Genomic DNA, 21,699 nt, shown 5'->3' on the forward strand with positions numbered 1-21,699 from the left:
AAAAAAAAAAAAAAAAAAAAAAAAAAGCCCACCTCAGAATTAGTAATACAGGGAGACAGAAGAGGACCAAGAGTGAAACTTGACTCCTGTAACTGTAATCTCAGTGGTATAGATGGCACTAATTCTATATTGTAGAGTTCCACACCTAGAAAAGCCAAGTACTATCTACTCAGGCTCCCTGAATTCTACAGCACTGTATGCCACCCCCATGCCCTCCAAAGACAATTCCCTATAGGTCAGGAATACAGTATGAAATACAGAAAATTTCTTCATATATTATATGCCCATGATTTTGTCATGGTCCAAATTTCTGACTGGAGGGAAAAAAATCAATTTACAGTAGCAGGGCCTAGACYAACAGCACCCAGACCCCACTAGGTATCAGTGCACCAGTTACCAGAGTATCTGCAATTCCCACATGCTGTTGAAGGGGTGACATCTGAGACTGTGCATGTGCTGTCACAGGTAAAGAAGTCTGAAAATCATGTTATGTTTCTACTTTCAAATGAAGAAACAGACCGCTATTTCACAAGCCAGAGGATGACACTGAGCAAGGAGAACGCCAGCCTAAGGTTACTTCCCCTAAAACCACGGCTTATTGAGCTCCAGAAAGGAAAAAGCGGTTATGGATTCTATCTACGGATGGAACAAAATACTGGTGGTAAGAACCAAGTTGACACACAGACCATGACATCTCCTATATGATGTTTGCAACCCTCATTCTCTTTGGCWTCTTACTGGCCATATAGGAAAAATCCTCAAGGAAAAYAGCCTCAGCCTCAACTGCTATTCTGACCACTTGGCTTTGCCAWGCATTTTGATGCCTTTAAACTCACMAAGTTCTGCCTTCACATCCATCTTTCTCCCCTTCTTATCTTAGATCACATAATCAAAGATGTTAATTCTGGAAGCCCAGCAGCTATGGCAGGTCTCAAGGACAATGACATCTTAGTGGCTGTCAATGGTGAGCGAGTGGATGGTCTGGATCATGAAAGTGTAGTGGGAAAAATTAAGCAGTCTGAGGCAAAAACCTCCCTGTTGGTGGTGGATAAGGAAACTGACACCATGTATAAACTGGTAAGAAAATGTAAACTACCGCTAGGAATTGGTAATTTATCACAATGAAATAACCAATCTGCTCTGACACTTTTTCAACTTGCAGGAAGCAACTCTACTTACACTTGTACAGAAAGTCACTAAACACCCAAATCTTTAGCCTCTTTCTAATTTTTACAGACACTATTAGAATAATTCTAAATTCAAACATATTAAAAAGGGTTAAGCTTGCTGATAAGCGGCAAATTCAGAGCTACATGACTGTTCAACCATCTATGAATAATAAAGTTCCCTTGTCACACAGATTAACACTGTAGTCTTCCACCCAGCCAGAAATTAATGGGGAAGAGTTCTTCACTGCAGCTCAAGTCTGAGTCATTAACAAAGTTTCAAATAATGTTGAGCATGAGATCTTGAAAARTTTCACAGAAAAACATAAGTTTTTATGTTAAAATTATTTGTCACTTCTTTCAGGCTCAAATTTCACCCTTCTCATACTACTACAAAGCACAGGATCCAACTCCAGCTAAAATAGACGAAAGAGTGGAGCTGCACACTGAGCAGAAAGTGAACTACAAGCCAAGAATCTGCAAGATGGTGAAAGGACCTAATGGATTTGGCTTCAGTTTAAACATGATCAAGAACAGGCCTGGATTATTCATCAGTGAGGTACTGATAAAATGAGCAGCAAGGAAAAGATCAAGTAGTCTGTTGGACAGCTTTCTCCCTTCCATCCTGCAAAATAGAAAAAATGCCTCTRAAGTCTCTTCTCCAATGTTCTCAGAGAAGAGCTAGAAATGCTTAAGTCTGACATTGTTGGCTGAAGTAAAAAATRAGCCCCAGAAAACATTCTTCCTTCTATTAGACATCCAGAGGGAAGGGGAATTCAGCTTTTGCATAATTTTTGCTTTTACTCATGAGTCTTGTACACTAAAATTAGTATTTCAGACAGAATTGGTTTTTACTGAAGAACAGTCTTATTACAGGAGAGACACCTTTGYCCTACTTCTACCCACCTTCTCTGAATTCCACAGCTGGTTAAGTCAAACTCCTGTTTTTGTCCCAAATTACATTGCTTTCTTGAGAGGAGGGGTTCCACTCATTAGTAAGGGATCTGTGAAATGTATAAAACTTTAAAATTATTGAACAAGACCTGCAAATACTTAGAAAACTRCTTTTCCTCCTGTCTTCGTGGTTCTACCATGCCACACTTCTATAATGTAAGTCTATCAAAATCAAGATATATCTTAAATCTCAAACTGAAGGGCTCCATGTTTATGATGTCTGGGCCCCTTGCCTGTCCCAATTCCTTCCTGCCCAACAAATCTCCCCTTCCCCATGCTTAYATCACCCTCCTCTAGGAAAAGGAGTAACACAGCTAACCCTCWGCTGTTATTACATCTTTCCAAGTTTTTTGCCAACATCCTGCTTTGAACCCCCCTCTGCAGGTACAAACCCAGGGGCCAGCTGGCAGAGCAGGTGTGGAAAACAATGATTTCTTGGTGGAAGTGAATGGAGTGAATGTGACGAACGAATCCTATGACRAAGTGGTGGCAAGGATCCAAAGCAGTGGGGACACACTGACACTGCTGGTGTGCAGCAAAGATGCTTACAGGTACTTCCAAGGCCAAAACATTCCCATCACAGCCTCCATGGCAGATTCAGACACTTCAGAACCTCCTGCTTACACAGAAAATCATCCATCAGAGCCAGAGAGAAACTCACCTGAGCCAAGGGAAAGGGTGAGTAATCCTGCATTAGGCAGATGCTGAGGGACCCCACAGGGGATACGTAAAGAACTTTTTTCCAGGTAGTATGTTTGCCAGAGCTAGGATTGTTAACTTGAGCCTGGATTTTTGGAAGTTATTAAAAGGAAAGCTGCTAATTATCAYGAACAACTCTTCCTTTCCCCACATACAATAGAGGTGAGTATCTTTAATATAAGATTAAATCACACAAAGAAYGCACATACAAGAGATTTTATGGAACAAGTTAATCCAAATACAGTAATMCTTAATGAGGATGGGAAACATGCAAAACAACTGTGGAAGTGCAGGAAAAACTGGTTAAATACACCAAAAACATGAACAACTTTACTGAATATCACATGAAATAATTCAAAATGGATAATTTCGGAAAAGGAACAGCAACTGATAGGTGATGATGGCATTTTCTAGGCAATGTACTCATTTGAAATTATTTTACTCACTTCATGCCACTAAGATAGAATCTGAACCATGAATAAAGTCAGAAAAGCAGGAAGATATTACTTCTTGAAACACTTCTAACCCTCTGTGTGGTCAGCCTTAAATATTTAAATGCTTCTTTTCTGATCATGCGAAAGAGACAGACCAGGAAGAATAAGTCCAATACTATTTCCCATTTACTTTTCATTAGCCTTGTCTGCAAATGCCCAGCTACAAGTTTTTTCAAGAATTTAATCTCCAAGCTGCATTTTGCAGATCTGAAGTCAGCATGACTTTCAGGTTCAAATTGACCAGTTACGGGAATTCAACAACAGGAACGCCCTTATTGAACAAATTTCTCTCACAAACCAGAAAAGCCTTTGAACAACAAAAATTGTATTTGTTGGTTCACTCTGCCATCTGAACAAGTGTATGATTAGTGCAGATGGAAATAGGAGTCTGCAACAGTGCAGACTATCAAATGTTTGYAAACTGAAAATAATCTCAGTGTATTTATTACTCCTCCTCAGGCAGAYTCATCTTCCTCTTCACAATCAGCTGCCTCCACAAGAGCTGACGGTGACAACAGTGACGACACAAAGTTGTGAGGAGACAAAACTATGCCAAGAACAAAAAAGAAACCTTCCAAATCTTTTCTTCAGTTCTTCTTTGCTATTCCACCTTTCAGAACTTGTCTGTTCCAAGGAGTGCCAGAGCCATAAAGGACTGCAAACTCTTGCTGCAATAAACACTTCAGTGTAACTTGCATACATTTAACACACTGCAATTGTGCTCCACTGACTTTCTGCCTTGCTAAGCSGGCACTCAGTCAGTTCCTTCTGAAAAGGTTTAAAGAACTGCAACTTTATAATYGTCCTGCAGCAGAAGGTGGAAATGTTTTAGAAATTCATGAGCATCTTAACCTTTATGGATAAGCTCTTAATCAAAAGCAACTGCTTTTGCCCTATCTCCCAGGAAATGCAATTCTCCCCCTAATCCAAGTCCATCAATTCAATCTCTGTGGCCTCTCTTTGCTTACAGCAATACAGCTGCTCTGAAATGGCATAAGCCCATGTACTCTACATATTATGCTCCTTTTTCCTGCTAACATTGCAAATTGCTTTTCAAACATTAAGCAAACCTTGTAATTCACAACTCAAGAAGTTTAATCACTATTCACTCCTCTGCATACAGCAGAACAGTGTATGTAATTCAGTCATGYATGTTTTTCTAACCCCAATTCACCACCACATTGTCTTGAAAGTGGCATAAATAGTTCTGYAATATTGCTGCTGTATACTTTGCCTCTTTGCTGTACACCAAAGACAATATAGAAATAAATTGTTTAAAGTGGTTATTTTTCCCTCCTCGAGGTCTTACTTTCACCACCTACGATTTATGTTCCAGAACAATTATAAAACAAACAAAGCCTCAGAGAATGGCTTTGGGAACCTACAAGTTTAAGTCACATRAATAAAACTTGAAACATACAATCTAAACAAGGCATGGCAGTGGTCTTTGACTTTACAATGAACTCTAGCAAGAGAAATCCAAAACTCCAGTTACACTTACGCTGGGAGAGAAAAGGACTTCAACACTCAGTAAGAAAAAGCAAATCTCTAGTTCCTAAGGACAGTAGGTACCAGTGATACATACTAGCACACACTACACACAGAAATGGAGTGTTCTCTCCTCCCGACCTCTGCCAGACAGCAAATCCTAACCACCTCCTAGCTCAAACCCAGCCAAATCTTTSGGACTGACAAAAAACAACTGTGATGCTTGCATATTACAAAAACTTCTTTAATTCCACAGACGCAAACATTCAATTCCAGAATTGCCATCCTCCAAATCCCAATTATGCRTTGATTTTCAAAAGAAAAATCACATTTCCTGGTGCCTTCTATGAAGATGTTGTTCCAACAGTAAAAGGTGTTCCCTCAGCCAGCTTACCACAAGTTCTGATGCCCCTGGATAGCGAAGTACCCAGGATTGCCTTTATCGCTTGGCAATGAACTGATTCATGTTCAATACACACAGCCCTTCCCTCCCAGCTGTGGCACTGAACAAAATGTGCCAGAGAGCTTGATGATGACACGTGTGGAGGTTCAAAGAGCCAGAACACACAGAATAGTCCTGCCTCACCAAGTTTTGCAGTTACACTGCCAGAACACACAGAACAGTCCTGTCTCTCTGAGTTCTGCAATCCACAGGAGTTRCAGCAGTGCAGGACAGAGAGCAGTGCACAACTCAGTTCTGCCTCAGAGGGCCATATGCTTTTCTGGGGCTTGTTTGTGTGCTAAATAGAGGAAGAGGATACTGGAGAGGGCACTAACTAGGAATATCACATCAAACCAACGGTGATAGAAGTTGAACTGGAGCTCTCCCAGGACTTCTGTAATGATGGTGCGGTATTCCAGAGGCATGCTCATGCGGATCAGGAGCACRGATGACACAAAGTACATTCCCTGGAAGTTAAAACAGGGACAGCAGTTATTGCTTCAGCACAGGCTCTGTGGCTACCAAAGGGCAGCACACAAAGATACTGTTATGTGTTTATACACACACAAACAGGCATGCATGCAGATATCCAAATAGGTGTGCCCACAACTCTCCATACTCACCATGATCTGTGCTAACAGCAGAACAATAACATTGGAGGACTTGCTGCTGGAAATGGCATAGAAGAACTAGGGAAAACACAGGAAATAAGCAGTCAGGTAAGTCTGATGTGCCTTAGGACAGCGTGAAAAGTACATCCATTCAATACTTTTTCAGTTAAAAAAAAATTTAAACCATACATTCTAGATGGCTACCTGTACCCTACTTTCACAAACCTGCAGTGTTASTCTGAAACATTAATTTCCCACACCAGTTGCACCTTGTGGTAAAGATCACAGAGCAATACAGAGAAGTTTAAGCATAGGTACCAAAGGCCAGGTCAAGTCAATGAGTCACATATCTGTTGAGTTAATGCCTTTCAGTCCCACCAGCAGCTTAATTTAAGTAATCCAAATGCTTTCAAGTACCATCTCATCAATCTTACTAGAAAACCTTGGCTACAGCATCATTTTGAGCCTTTGCTTACATCTAGCATCTTATTTAACACYTACATCTCTTCCTGACAGATATTTAGTGGGGAAATAACCTGTTAAAGGTATTTTTCCTACCTTCCTCCCTCTGCAAAAATTTATATTCAGATATGTCAACACAGATGCATACTGGAAGTTTATACAGYACTTGTCCCATCTAAAGGTAAAGACCTGGTAACAGATTTCAGTGTCTCAAACCACTTAAGAGTCGTGGTTCTTACCTTTGTAAGTGTGATTAACAACCCTCTAATAGAGGTAACAATGATTATTCCAACAAGAATAAAGGAAATGTGCTGAGACCAGAATTTGACCTGTATCAACAAGAAGAACACAGTTAAAACTTTAACACTAAMCTCATTTACACCACATAGCATAGCTGCCAATTCTTCAGGGTCTTTGTATCTCCTAATTGGACAAATTTCCATTATAGACAGGTTTATATAACAGACATTTTCACGAATGTATTTCCAACTGTTTACTTCAAACACACAAGAAAACAGATTCAGCTTATACCAATAACAAAAAACCCCATTTTCACAGRGATGTATTTTAAAAGTGCAAATGACAGAACACCTATTTGCATAAGCAAACAAAATTACTCTGTAGCTGAATGTATTAATCTAAGCAGGTTGCTTCAAGTTCTTCCATTTCTCCAAAACAGAAAGAGCAAATCACTGCCTCTCTGGCAAGACCACATCATCATTTGTGCATAAAATCAGTGTGAAAGCAACGTCCATGGTGCATTTTCCCTTCCTCCTCAATAAGCCAAAAGCCAAAGCCACATTCTCAGGGTCTCTCACTTTCTCCCTAGCAGCAGAATGGTTTTATTTAGATAAGATTTGAATTGTTGAAAAGACTGTAAGAATTAATAAAGGCTCACATCAAATTGGATTCCCAGGTAATTTACAGTGATCTCAATTCCTCTTGTGACTGGATCAGTCTTCCCCACACGGTCAAACACAATATTGATGGTTGCCTGYAAGAGAGATGCAATTACACTCAAGCAAAAAGGCAAAAGTGTTTTTCTGACACGTGAGACACATGCATGACTCTTACATGGTACCACCATGGAAAGGGCACAGGGAGGTTGGATTGTCTAAGAAGGCACAAAACACACCCATGTATGAATYACTTGTCTAATGCTCTATACAAAAAGACAGATCCAGAGCTTGATTTCAACCAGGGGCCAGTTTCTTTCAGAATTTCTGCATTTTAAAGAAACTAGAGGATTACTAAATGAACTGCATGTATAGCATATTCTATGCAGGGTATGACATTTACATACATCCACACAAAATGCAATGAAACATTTACATACCATGAAGATTTTCCAGACACAATAGATGGAGAAAAAATAACCCAAAAAGTTAAAGTATTTTCCTTGGAARGTTTTGGAGTACTCTATTCTTTCCTGGAAATACAAAAGGAGGGAGTGGGAATAGAATATAAAAAATATGTAATTTTCACTATCAACCACAACATTAAATTGTAATGGAGCATCAAGARTAACAAACAACACAGCTCTACCTTTCTACACCTCTTAATTCAAATGCTTCTGAACTGTTAACTCTTAATTCATAAGTTTGTGAATGGTTATAGGGCCATGGGGCAGACTCAAGAGTGTATCTGAACTGGAAGGAAAYGGTAATCTAGCCCCAAAGTTAAAGAAACAGTTCCTCACTCCACTGCATCACATTTCATCATTTACCTACTGAACAGGTTTCAATTTCTCATAACATATGTACTCTTTCAAACTACTCTGACTTCCTAACATCCACCTGGGCAATTATCTGCTGTGTACCTTTGTTGCATGCAAGTCAGCAGTTTCTAGGAAAAGCTGCCGACTCAATTCTTCCAGGGCATCCACTTCTTGYTGGATAAGGGACAGATCTGGCAAACCAACACAGTCAAGGCTAGAACACATCACAAATTCTTGATTAAAAACAAAACATTCCCCACCTTCAGCCCAAAGGCCACATCTAATGGATTAGTTGCTTTTTAGATCCAGATCAGCATTTTGATTCAGTCTTCATGCTCYTCATTAATATAGCACCAAAGAAATCTCAAGGATGTACATGGTGTGTACATGTACACAACTCCAGTTTAAGGAGGTAGGCAGGACACAGTATTTAGGCAGTCATGCAACAAACTCTTTATTTCCTGGGGAACACATCACAGAATAGAACCAGAGCTCTCAAAAACTGCTGCTGCACTTTGATCAGTATCCCTTGCCACTGAAGTGCGTCTCACAATATGTCATCTCAGATCATCTTCATAAACAAAATTGCTGAATAACTGCTCCAAGAGATTAGTGATTACTATGAAGAATCTGTCAACCAGCCAAATTCTGATTTTAGTAGCTAGTGGGAGAGGAAGAAGAGACCTCAGCCTTAAMCATACAAAATGCACACTACAAGTGGTCTGACAGAAATTGTTAGTAAGCAACTCTGTAAGAGAAGTAGAGACCTTTGTAATTCCCAACAGATTCTTTCTACAGGGAAGGTTGAAACTGGATGGTCCCTTCTAACCCAAGCCATCCTATGACTGTGTCGTAAATGTGCACGTCTGTGCCCTGATCTGCTGTAAACCTCAACTGCGGTGATGCAACAGCACATTTATAGAGCAGGGCAGAAACATAAAACTTCTGCCTGTGTCACAGTAAAACTGTGTCCAACCCCTGGGCRAAAGGTCAGACAGTGTTAGAGAACWACCTTCCACGAGAAATGTGTTGAAACACAAATGCTTTGTAACTGTCCCAGCTAACACTCTACCTTCCAAAACAAAGAAAGCTGGATCCACCTCCCAAGGCAGGTGCCAGCATGCAGATGAAGGATACTTTCACTGCCAGGAACAGATGTTGTAACACTTTTTATCATTCCCCAGAAGCCAGTGGGTTTGTTATGCACTTCTCCTCTCTGGAACATTGTCCTGTGAGCCACCGCTATCCTGAAAGATCAGAAACCAACAATTCCTTAAAAATAAAATATTTTAATGAAAAATCAAAACAAGAAAAAAGAAAAAAAATATCCACCAGTTTCTTAGAAGATGCTGTTAAACTAAATTCACTGCAAACAGAAGACCCCTTTTTTTTTTCTCCTAAGCACCAATCTTGCTACATAAAATTACCCTGATTAGCTCTGGAGTACAGCCCAGATCTAATCAAGTGAGATTCAATGAGATACTTCTCAAGTCTTCCATTCAGGATCCTGTTTCAATCCTAAAGGGGATTAAACCCAGTTAAAAATAAGAATTCAAATTGATTTCTCAGTCATATGACTAGTTGCTTTTCGATCCTCAAACACGTGATTGTTTTATCTCAAGCTCAGGAACTGGAAGACTTCTCATGCTCTTCTCTCCCTCTGGACACCTCTTCTTTATCATTGCACATCCGCMTTCTCCACAGAACTATGAGCATTGGATGGTGTGCAGAGCACTCTCTGATATACAGTCACTCACTGCTGGGCCGCATGACAAGCTGTTACAAAGCAGAAACACACAAATCCATTCTTGGACTGAACCACTGGATGCTTCAGGCGACCTGAATGTGACTCCTGAAGTTAATTCCAACACTCCAGCAGCAGCTGCATATCATCCCTCACACTCCCACGTGCACCATGGCATAATCCTCAAGAGCACTGTTGGCTTCTGGTCTCGTTCCCTCACATTTCTCCCCACTGAAATTTGTGAGCAAGTTATCCACTCCTAAGCTGAAAACTATTCACAGGATTCTCAGGGTGATCCATGATTCAGTGGCGTTTAGTTCCTCTCTGGAAGCTGCAGCCACCATTGCTACATTTGGTGCTGAGCCCTCTTCAGGGTTGTTGATAAGCAGCATAATATTAAAAAAAAAAAATCAAAATCATTCCATCATTCCTCTTTCACATCAGCAGAAGCAACACCCTTGGGGCACCCCAAATAACACACATAAAATACATATGGCCACAGACTACAAGTAACAGAAATCTTAGAATCCTGAGAGCTGTCAAATATAAGAAATGCACTTTTAATCCTTGCTTTCTTCCCAGTACTGAATTCAAATGTTCCATCCCAAATAATCCACAGCATTGCAGCAAAAATGCAGCAATGTCCAGGTGAAGCACAAGGCTATAGATAAAGGCTAATCTTTTCTTTTGAAAGGTGACAGGGATCTCTGCAGCCACACAGCAGCCAGGAGTAGTGGAGACCTCACAGAAAGGATTCAGAGGCAAAGCCCCCCATACACCATTAGTGCAGATTAGTAATAATGTTATGTGACAGACCTGTCACATCAGCTGATCTGACTGTAACACGATTCAAATGAAGCAATGCTATCACAGAATGGTGGCATTTCAAACCTGAGGCTTAGTTATGTCACACCTGAAAGGATGAGCATAAAGAATCTGACAGCCTTAGAGGTGAGTTTCTATAAGGCATTATTTGATTGTGTTCAGGAAGGGCGGAACAATGTTTCCTGAGCAAAAACCATCAGAGAAAACAACTTTCACCAACTGGCATGAGAAGAAATGTCAGAATCTGCAAAGAAAACTTAAGTTTTATTGCCTTATAACTCTTGTGTTCACTGGCAAGTTCTGAGCTATCAGTACGATTGAGAAGGTGGCCATCAAGTCACTGACAATTTATGGAACTGTACCATTTACCAAACACTGGGAAATACTGCTATTCCCACTTTTTCTGCCAATTATTTGGATTGCATTCGGACTAGATACATTCCTAACTTTTTAAATTCTGCTTTATATGAGCAAAGAGTCCARTCATGCAAGCTGTTGCTCCCTGTCAAAGCAAAGAGGAAAACAAAATCTGTAGAGCTCAAGCTTCCGCCACTTCTTGCACAGTTCTGAGACCACTTAGTTTCACAGTTTGCTTAGTTTTTTTTTGTTGCCTTTTTTTTTAACACATATACATGAGCTTCATTGTAATTCCCAAGTGATTAATACATGGCTTTTCATAATGATTGGAAAGCAGCTCTGCTCAGAAGATTTCCTGGCCACTGGAAGGCAAGAAAGTGCTAGTCAGTTTGAAGACCCTGGCATCCTTACTTCAGCCCAACATCACTCTCCCTGGATCACAGGTCCAAAAACAGCGYATGAAACAACAGAGCACAAAGTCAGAAACCACATTACACAGTATTTTTAACTTCAAAGCCAGTCTTTTAGTGTGCTTCCAGTCAATTAAATCAATCAAACCTGAGTAATTAAATTCTMTCACTACTTAGCATCTCACACATGACCAGAGAGTTAACCATTGTTCACTATTTAACTTTTTCAAAGTGGAAGGAGGTTATGCTTTTAACTACATCAGTGTAGTTAATAACGTAGCTACTACTGATCAGCAGATACATACACGGTGATAAATTCAACAAGGTTAGACTATMTAAAAGCTCCCCTGCACACCTTAAAAGGCTCCATTGAAACATTACGGCATCTAAGTTAAAGTTTGGGAGACTGCTGTGAGAACTCAGTGTCAGACAGACAAACTTTTGAGAGTTCTCCAGTAACTGCATTTATTCTGCACTATTAGCAAGACATGAAATATATAATTTGTAACAGCAGACAAAAAAACCTTCTCAGTGTAAATGAAATTACATTGTTTCTGAAAGTAAGTTTTTTTAGCTTGGGACACATGAAATAAGTGAAACCAACACAGAGTTCTGATGGCACACTTGTGTACTACAGGATATCCACATTAGCAACATTTTGTAATTCTGCAAAACTTAACTAACATAAACCTTGCCATTTGCAAGAATACAACTGTGTCCACACCAGCTCACTGGTCTCTTCAGCTTTCACCAGGAACCACCATATGCACAAATCACTTTCTGCCCTGAAACCACCAGTAAGAGCCAGCTGCAGTGGCCTAAGGGTCACTGACTTGGCAGGAGAGAAAGGTGCCCTCCCTACAGATTAGTTATGCTGCCATCAGAATTACAAATGGTCTTGGAAGTGTAATCTGTGTCACTGCAGCCACAAAGGGCACTACTTAGTTTTAAAAAACAGTCATGTATCAGGCCAGAACTAAACGCTACACAGCTCAACTCAATTCAGATTTCGAAAACCATCTTGTACTATTTCAAGAACCATCTTATACCACACTGACTGAAAATCCTTGAGTTAAATAATTTCATGCTACTGTTGTCTTCTCACCTTTTTTTCTTGCTAACAATCATGTCCATAGTCTGAAGCAGTCGTCGCTCCAGAGCCAGAATATCTGCATCTGTCACATTCCTGCAAAAAAAGACCACCAATTAGGCCTGCTAATTTCAGAGGAGATGTGCACATGCCTGTGARACAAAGAGAAAAGCCTGTATAAGGAGAATATGCAGCAGCAGTGGAAATGGTTCTAGCATGCAGACATGACAGTAGCTAGATTCAGAAAAGAAGTAACAAAGAAACTTGAAACAATGCCACAGGAAAAGTAGAAGAATCATCTCAAAAACCTGGACAAATATTTCACAAGGCTGCAGTTACCTGAGAAAGTAGGACATGTAAGTGTATGGACAGTTGACAGCCCCAAATCCTGAYAGCAAAGCCATGAGTGTCACCCCAATCACACCAACACGGCTGATGAGCTGTTCTATAGACAGGATTCCTGAGGGAGGGAAAAACATGGCATCAGCAACCTTGCTCTCTTGACTCTGCTCCATATTTGGTGCCTTCCTCAAACAATACAGAGCTGCTCAATTAATCCCACTGCAATGACCCCAGGTAAGAGGAACGACAGACAGGAACTGTGAAAAGCAAGGGGTAGGAAGTCTTCCTCAGAAATCTCATTTAGCATGCTTAGAAACAGGGATGGGAAACTCCAGCTACGAAGAAACTTCAGACATGGCAATATGTGAAGAGGATCCACAGTCAATATTTTGGTTCCAGACTAATAAAGTATGTGTGCCTTTTGCAGGAATGGGAACRTAGATCATCAACCAGGCACTTATAAAGGAGGCATCTTCCATAGACACTTCTGCAATTATCAGCAATAGAGTTACTAAACCAGTTGGTCATGGCAAATTGGCCTAAAAATGTGTGAACCATAGAGAGGAACCCTTGTCCCATCAAYTGTCATTGGAAGTGACCCCTCCCGGTCAGATACAAGTTGTGCTTGTAGGATGGTGGAGTTGGGAAGCTTAAGCTGCTCCTGGCTGGTCACTGTTCATCTGGTTGACACACTTACATTGTTGAGGTGACCATCAACAATGGGCTTCCACCTGAGCACCAAGGGGACTCTAAAACATGTAATTCAACATGAACATCAAGCCTGTCTTGATGGTTACATCACCAAGCACCAAAGTTGCACTTGTTCTTAAACACAGACCTCAATGTGTCTTCCCAGGACACAGTGCCATGTGTAGTAAAYACCACTCACTTTTTAGGGAGCTGGTTACAGAGCAGCTGCCACACACAGCACATTTGGAGCTTACACGATTGCAAAGCTGAGATGGCCGAGCGCCAAGCCACATTTCATGCTTCAGAGAAGTGGAATAAATGATGAAAACAAGGCAAAAAGACTTCACAAAGGGAAACCGAGACACCCAGTCATGTGCAGCTGCACAGAGATTTACAGGAGCTACAGAATGTGCTACAATACACTGGCCTTTTGCCCCACACACTGTCAAATTGCAGCACTTAGAACAGAGGTGCCTTTCCTAAATGACGTGACATTCCACTGGTTGGAGCAATGCTTCCTCATCAAACAGCAACCCTCTTGTGATCAGGTCACATAAAGTGAATGCATGTTCCATCAACTCACATAAAGGTAAGAGCTTTATTAGAACACTGATGTGTCGTTAAACATAACCTTCCTYCTAGTCTGAGCTCCCATACTCAGCTCTGTTAAAGAAGCTGCAGACCAGAGGAGACCTTAAACAAGGGTGCACTTCCCATCTGCAGGACACTGCCATCCTCATCCCCACCTGCCTGAATTGGGTCACCACTCCCTGATGAAACCCACAGCAACCTTGTCTGTACAAGCAGGACAGCAGCACTCCAACACTACAACAGGGAAAGAACAGGTAGAATTCCTTGCTCTAAACTTATGTCTGCACCTGCTAGGATAAGGCATTGTACAACTGTTAAGTGGAGGTATCATCCAGTAAAGTACCAGTTAAAAATAGAAAACAACCCACTCCCAGGTCTGGAAATCTGCAGGTGTGACACAGCCTCCCAGAACCTTTTTGGTGACCTGAAGAGGATTACTAAACTCCATAGCTGAGTTCCACGGGATATTCCATTCTGCCAACTCAAGCAGAGTTCAACACCTTCTGCAGCTCAGTGGATAGGTGTTTTTCTTGGCAATGGAACACTGGGCAGGGGAATCTGCACTATATACATCAGCTGGTGTATTTCAGAGGCAAATGACACAACTACAAAAGACGGACGCACACTTTCTCTTGGGAAAGTTTTAGGATCACAGACAAAAGGGTGAGCAGACCCTATAGCAATTGGTGTTCTTTAACTTTTCTCATATAGATTACTACAGAGTCAAGTAGCTTCCTTAGAAAGACTAAGCTGAGCATTATGTATGCAGACATATTCACCAATTTCAGTGAAACAGACTGAAATTCACCYGTTGGGAACAATATCCAAACAATTTTCCTGTGCAAAGAAAATATAAGGGCAATATAAGTTACACAGGAAACACAGACAACAACCTGTTTCTACAGTGTTCTAATCTTTCAGCACATTGAGGTGCTTCAAGGATTCAGCAGAGCTAGGCACATGCTAACAAGCTCTGTTGGACCCCCCAAGTGCACGCAGCATCTTCRTGCTGCAAATAGTGTTGGTTCCCTGGTCATGACACAGAGTCAGCTAATTCTGCACACCAAAAGTTCTGGCATCCAGCAGGGCTTACCAACTCACATTCCAGTCCCATGCAACTGCACAACCTCTGGGCTCAGGCAGTGCAGGAATCTGTACCAAAGCCAGCACAATTGCCAGGCCTGCTGCTGGCTATAGTCTGTACAGCTCTGGTGTTTAGGCACACTGCTGTGATTTGTCAACTGGACAGCCACTCATGCTAAACTCATCTGATTGCAGTCACAAGAATAACCTGACTGTAACCGATGAAGGACTGGTTGTTGATTTGCTTCTGGGTTTAGTCTCCACAATAAAAGAAATAGATGAATACAAATGGTGATGAAGTTGTTGTGGAGATAGTTTCTGTGCTCTCAAAAGTACACCAAGTCTTTACACAGTCTAGCTTCAGTTAGGACTTATTCRCTTCCTTCAAGTCCTCATGTGGTACTGAAAGAAAACTAATGCAAATAATCCAGGTGGATCCACMCACTTTTGTCAGTGCGACAAGAAAATCAGCAAGAAAATAAAACTCACCATGTTTTGGGCTGAGGATAGGAAATGGATCCCCCAGCTTCCAGAAGAAATACATGAATGTCAACCACACAACACAGGCAAAAAGGAGTTTCTGTCTGTGCACTAATGGAAAGGAAAAAGGGATTATTTAAAAGAGGCTCTTTCTTTAGGGCCTTTTATAGCTTGCAAAATTTCTACATTGATCTAAATGCTACTTTGAGCACAAGTGACCAAAAGAGGTGTCACCTGGCAGAGGTACAACTTGCAGTGTGCACCCCTTCACATCCCACAGATGCAGCCAGTTGAGAAGCCACCCTGAGAGAGCTCCTGCAGGGATGCATTCTGGCTTTTTCCCACAGGGTTCCACTGTCCACATGAGACCATTTTGCTGCTTCTTTCTTGTGTGACCTTGAACATGAATCCTAAATATTTACTCTTCATGGCAAAATTACACATTTTATATTCCCAACCTGCATGCCCATGCTTAACACAAAAAGAGAGATGAATATCAACAGCTCAAGGGTTAAGCATCCATTAGCACATGGAAGAGGGCTCATCCAGACAGGAGAAGCAAAAAAAGCAAAAGTAATTTATTGAGCTTTTCTGCTTCAAGAGTGATTTATTGAGCTTTTCTGCCTCATTTCTTCTGCCCCCTAGCAGAACAACACAGTCTTGCCAAGGGTCCCAGAGTTTGGCTGCAAGCTTAAAATTGCAAAGRAACAAATCTCAGTAATATGACTCTGAAGTGCTCACTTTTGTTGAAACCCCTGAAGAAAAGTAGTGTTTGCTGGGGTCATGTAGAGCATTTCCTGGCTGTTCAATGAATGTTTCATGCTAAAGCATAATGCTCCAAAGGGAAGTTATTTTGCCAAAATAAAGCCAGGGGAAGGAGGGAGTTAGGATGATAGTGACCAAACTTATTTCTCATTTGCATTCACTGTCTCAAATTAGCAGCTTCCCTGCCACAAAACAAGTACTCACATAATCTGATATTGCTCACAACAAAGTAACCAATGTAGAAGGGCACCATGAAGACCAGGATGAGCAAAATGACACACAGGTTCAGCTTCCAATGAAAATATCGAGAGCTAAAATAAAGCCAAAATACTGATTAGCACAGTATCGTAATAAATTTCTCAAAGAAAATTGCATGTCAATGAAATCCTTTCAACTACATCAAGCACTGAATAATACTGGCCTAGCATATAGATCATTCTGGATTTTTTTGTTTTTATTAGGGTAAGGGAAAGGGCATTGTTTGGTTTGGGTTTTTGTTTGATTTTTAAACACAGAGGTCAAGAATGTGTATTTCAAAWTAAACAACTATCCAGAAAATCACACTGGGCTATTTTATCAAATACTGTATTTKCTGTGGTGACTAATGCCAGTTGCAGCATGATTCATGTGATTGACTGCTCATCTGGTTGAACAGCAAATCAAAATTAAGTATAAGCAGTAACTAATTTTCTAATGAACAGCTAAGTCAAAAAAGAACTAATTCATACTGAAAAGACTAAAAATATTTCATTTTGATAATTCAGCATGTTCACTTTAGAGTGAGTTGTCTCATCTGCAAGATTTTGCAAAGCAAGGTTTTATAAATACATAGACAGATCAAAATGATCAATACTCCCCTGACCAAATGAGATTAGTCAAATGCAGGTGAGATTCACCTTGGCTGAACAGAGTTTTCACTTTGCTTSAAGAGAAAAATACATATCCCATTCCCAACAGTAACTCATATCCTCTGTCCTCAGGGAGAAGAAATTACGAGGATCCTTGCCACTTTTTCCTAACTAATTGAGAGGCAAACATTTTCATCTATACTGAAGTTTAGCCCTTTATTGAAAATTATAAAGGCATCMTTGTCAATGATTTTTCTGGCTACAATGCCTATGTATTAAAAATATACAGAACTAACATTCCCTTTCATCTGTTCTATGCTTCTTGCTTTTCAACCCCTTTGACTGCCTTCTTGTATGATTAGAGAGAATAAGAAGAAAACCCAACTTAGCCTCTACATGTTACTGTTCTATCTCCTTTTTCCTACTGAYTTCCGAAGCAGACAGTTTTTACCATCCCTTTTATGTGAAAGTCCTCACCCTTGYGGTCAAGGGAGGATCCATCTTTGATTCACAAATCCTGTATTCTTACAGACATAGCTTTTACTCTACAATTAGCTTCACATCTTACTCAYTGCTTCGACCACCACAGAAAACCAGTGCTTAAAGCTTCTACAGTCCTTAGAATCTGAAAAGTGCTCTTAGCATGATCTGAAGCTTTACAATACTTCCATAAAAGAAATTGTTTCTTTTAACTTCACAAATGGAGAAAGTCAAAGACTAAAGTTTTGCTCCAAGGACCTAGACCACATTAATAGCAACTGCATGGAAAATTGGAAGCTTAYAGCTTCTAGTCCCATATTCTGTCAAATATTCAAACAAATGTTGCAGCATAAACATCTTAATTGAGCTGATGACAGTCTTCTCACATGATTTCCCCAATTCAAGACTAACCCATTAATTTAGAAGTTGCACTTAAGATGCTTGTAGATCACAAGGCAGGCCAGTCCCCAGAGGGCTCTCAGACTCACCTGCTATTCAGCACTCCCAAAATTTCAAAGATGATKAGTTCAAACATGGTGCAAGAGAAGGCAAAAGTCACAGAGAAGATCACTTGGACTACATACTGTCGCACCTGCAATGCAGAGAACAATCCAAGACATGAGGCATTTCCATTTCTGGAATGGTATCCTGATATCCCTCAGATAACAAAACTAATCACAAGGKTTGATGGCCCACAGCTGGATCTCTTGCTTCAAGACACCATACCTTTTATCTGCTTAGGAGGAAACCAAAAGCCCATTGGAAACTAGAGGGCAAACTCATGCAGTAACACAGCTCTTAGACATTAACATCAGATTTAATAACAAAATCCTCATCAGAAAAACTGTTGGGGTCTGAATTTGGCTTGCACTTAAGCCATCTCTGACCTAGACTACAATCTCATAATCCTCTAGMAACAAGACAATGGCATTTTTATCCCGTCCAGTCCTCATAACCAATTCATCTGCAAGGAGAATTTCACCTGCATTGCCAAGTTAACCATTGGATTTGACTTTGTATCAAAAACTTCACATTTATATCAGGCAAAAGGCAAAACATTTAGGTTTCCTATTACCTACATCTCCTCCATATTTCTTTTTATTTAATAGTGGCCAGTATGGAAACTTCCAGTGGCCCCTGAAGAACCCATTTCCTCAAATATCTASGAGTCTTCCAAAGAGAAGCACAAGAGGAAATTAAGAAGAAAGTAACTGCAGATAAGATATAAAGGATTAAAGAGAGGAATAAGGCTAAATGCAGTTTTTAAAATATTTCTATCATTGGGAGTAATTTTTCAGATACAGACTTGCAACGATTTTTAAAACACAGACTTCTCACCTCATAATCCTTGAAGAGCTTTCGCATGAAGAAGAGCCACCCAAATCCAAAGAACAGCACCTGCAGAAGAGATGAARCACTTAACATTTGTATCCTGTAACTTGCTAAACACAAACCCCACTGCACTGCTGACTGTAGATTAAGCAAATGGAAGGAAAAGAGCTAAGCCAAAGTACTCAAGATCCACAAAAGATTAAAACTTGCCACAGTACATGGAAAAAAATATATTTAAAATATCCAAGTGCAGTAAATACAGAAGGGTGTGGCCTTAAGGAAGATCCAGATTTCTCTAAGGAAGACAACAGACTTCTGTATTTTTAAATTCTCAGAATTCCTCAGCTCCTGGCCTGACAGAATCMTTTGCACTGATTCTTATTTCACTATTCTAATCTACAGATTTAAAGGCTATAGTTTTTTACAGAAAATGCAAACAAYTGAATGTCCACCACATCCACATCTTCTAGGGATAAGTAAATTTTATAAAAATATCTGCTGTTTCTTGTACACTATCAGTGAGTGTGAATTTTCTTCAGAGGTCTTTACAGCACGTCTGGTTACACACTGRCACATTGTGGGTGAAAGGTGCTACAATCATCTCTGAAGTGGGGAAAAGGCAGAGCAGAATGCCKCAAGCCACAATCCCAAGTTGCAGAAAGCCACATGGACAAGGCAGGTGAAGCAGAAAAACCCAATAACACTTTGCATTTCAGTGGRTGTCAGAGCACTTTACAAAATTTGGTTAAGTTTCTTCAAACTCCTGAAGGGAYCAACTTAACATCACAGATATTTTGCAGATGACTTCAATGAAATAAACACAAATTGAATAAGGTGGCCAAAATTGCATTTACGTGTCTTCAGAGAGTAAAAGGGGACTGTGTTGTCAGGCCTTTCACGGGTAATCCCTTCTATTCCTCATAAGACTGAAAGGGAGTGTAATRATTTAAAAGAACCCAAACAAAAAAAGAATTAAGAAAACACTCAGCATTTTTAACAGAAGTAGCTTTGACCAAGGCAAAGACAAAATTCAGTACATGTCAGACGTCAAGGAACAAAGTCAGTGTATCTCCTCAGAGCACATGGAAAAGGCCAGAGTTTCTGCCCACCCTGCCGTGGAGATGGGAAACTTTCAAAGACAAAAACAAAGGAATCATYGTGGATTACTTCCCTGACATCAGAAGCACAGTGGCAAAGGTAACAGACTAAACATGATTTACAGACAAGGAATACCTGGAATGCTGGGCAAGAAGATCAAACACAGCTGCCTTGAAAGAAGAACTGAAATAGGAATGAGGTCAAATGAGTGGTTTGTAACACCTGGCAAAACTTGTTTGAGGAGGACTTCAGACTTTAAAGTCTGCTAGCAAAAAGGGAAGATATTCCATAAGCCTCCTATCTACAGGTCATAAGTTAAAGAAGTATGATAAGCAAACGAAATCTACATAAAGTAATTCCACATTTAACAGTGGGAAGGAGGAAAAGGTAGAGACAAACTTTTCAAAAAGAAGAGAAAAAGATGAAGAGATAAGCAAGTACAGAAACAGAAAAYTGTACATGAAGATTRTATTTCCCTTGTGTTAGGGACTGTACAAAAGCACAGAAAGACATTTTGGTAAAGGTCACACTCTAAGACACTGAAGGTGAACGCAAGATGTAAAGTCAGCAAAAACTTGAGCATTTGACAATTACATGCAGAGACTGAAACATCTAACTTGGTATTGCTCAAGATRATAAGATGCAAAGCTGCCATCAGAAATGGAAGGGGAGATAGTAGATAAGTTAGAACTCAGAATTCGAAGCAAAGAAGTGCGAGTTTTGTTCTGRGGGAATTGTTAACAGTACCAAAGCAAAGCTCAAGCCACCAAGAGTGACAAAGAACACTGTTGAGCAAAAATCAAAGCATTACCAAGTAGGAAGGAATCCTTCTTCTAAGAAATGGTCAAAAGCTGTCCTGAAAACTGTCAGGAATTACGGTTGTGCACTGAAGTCAACCTAAGACAAGAACCTGCTGCTGAGCGGGGAAAGGTTCCCTTCCCTCGGGTCATCCCTCATCACTGCAGAACAAAACTTTCACACCAGCTCAGAAACTTAAATCAGATTCCTCCGTGATCCACTTAAACTCATTTTCATCAGGTCCAACTGCTTAARACCAGCCTTCTTAACGAGTACCAGAAACAAACCAAGAACTCAATAGAGACCAGCAAGATGAGCTTCCCTGCCTGTTCTAACCGGAGAAATTGAAATTTACACTGAGCTCGKCTCGCCTTGACTGGACCCGGCCGGACCATCCCTGAGGGTCCGCGCGCCCCTCGCGCCGGCAGCTGCGCACGCGCGCCCCCAGGCCCCGCCCCACGCGCCCCCACACGGACACGGCGGAGGGAAAGGGAACCCCGGTGGCGGCGTGACCGCCCCGTTCCCCCGCGCTTCTCCCGGCCGGAGGCGCCGCGCCGCAGCGGCGGGGAAGGGGTGGGTACCTGTGAGGTGAACATGATGCTGGAGTCGATGAGGAAGCTCATGGCGGCGCCCACMGCCGCCCGCCCGCCGCGCTTCCGGCTCCGGTGGCTGCGGTGCGCAGGCGCGGCAGAGCGTGCCCGGGGCGGGGCCAAGGCGGGGAAGCTCCGCCCCT

At 41.0% G+C, this 21,699-nt stretch overlaps 2 protein-coding genes across 3 annotated transcripts in view; one reads left to right on the forward strand and one right to left on the reverse strand.

Moving 5' to 3' along the window:
- Positions 1-3,850, forward strand: part of PDZK1 (PDZ domain containing 1) — a 6,483-nt gene extending 2,633 nt beyond the window's left edge. The window contains exons 4-8 of the mRNA XM_057389935.1: positions 466-661; positions 881-1,077; positions 1,531-1,725; positions 2,505-2,798; positions 3,773-3,850. Of these exons, the coding sequence (XP_057245918.1) occupies positions 466-661; positions 881-1,077; positions 1,531-1,725; positions 2,505-2,798; positions 3,773-3,850 (960 nt within the window). The remainder of the gene's footprint in view (positions 1-465; positions 662-880; positions 1,078-1,530; positions 1,726-2,504; positions 2,799-3,772) is intronic.
- A 1,179-nt stretch (positions 3,851-5,029) lies between these two features.
- On the reverse strand, positions 5,030-21,648 carry GPR89B (G protein-coupled receptor 89B). 2 transcript variants are annotated; one of them, XM_057389933.1, is made up of 14 exons: positions 21,548-21,648; positions 19,077-19,136; positions 18,227-18,330; positions 16,615-16,721; positions 15,655-15,756; positions 12,799-12,919; positions 12,475-12,555; positions 9,171-9,280; positions 8,136-8,224; positions 7,653-7,745; positions 7,215-7,310; positions 6,556-6,645; positions 5,867-5,932; positions 5,030-5,710 (listed from the first exon to the last, which is right to left on the reverse strand). In XM_057389933.1, exons 1-14 carry the CDS (start codon positions 21,587-21,589, stop codon positions 5,504-5,506), a joined length of 1,368 nt encoding a protein of 455 aa, XP_057245916.1. In that variant the 5' UTR covers positions 21,590-21,648; the 3' UTR covers positions 5,030-5,503. The 2 variants fall into 2 exon arrangements, with proteins under 2 accessions (XP_057245916.1, XP_057245917.1); XM_057389934.1 differs by lacking the exon at positions 21,548-21,648 and adding an exon at positions 20,304-20,428.
- Positions 21,649-21,699: the final 51 nt, after the last annotated feature.

This window comes from Malurus melanocephalus, unplaced genomic scaffold (genome assembly GCF_030028575.1).
Source record: "Malurus melanocephalus ecotype Western Australia unplaced genomic scaffold, MMel_1.1 scaffold_21, whole genome shotgun sequence".
Lineage (NCBI taxonomy): Eukaryota > Metazoa > Chordata > Aves > Passeriformes > Maluridae > Malurus > Malurus melanocephalus.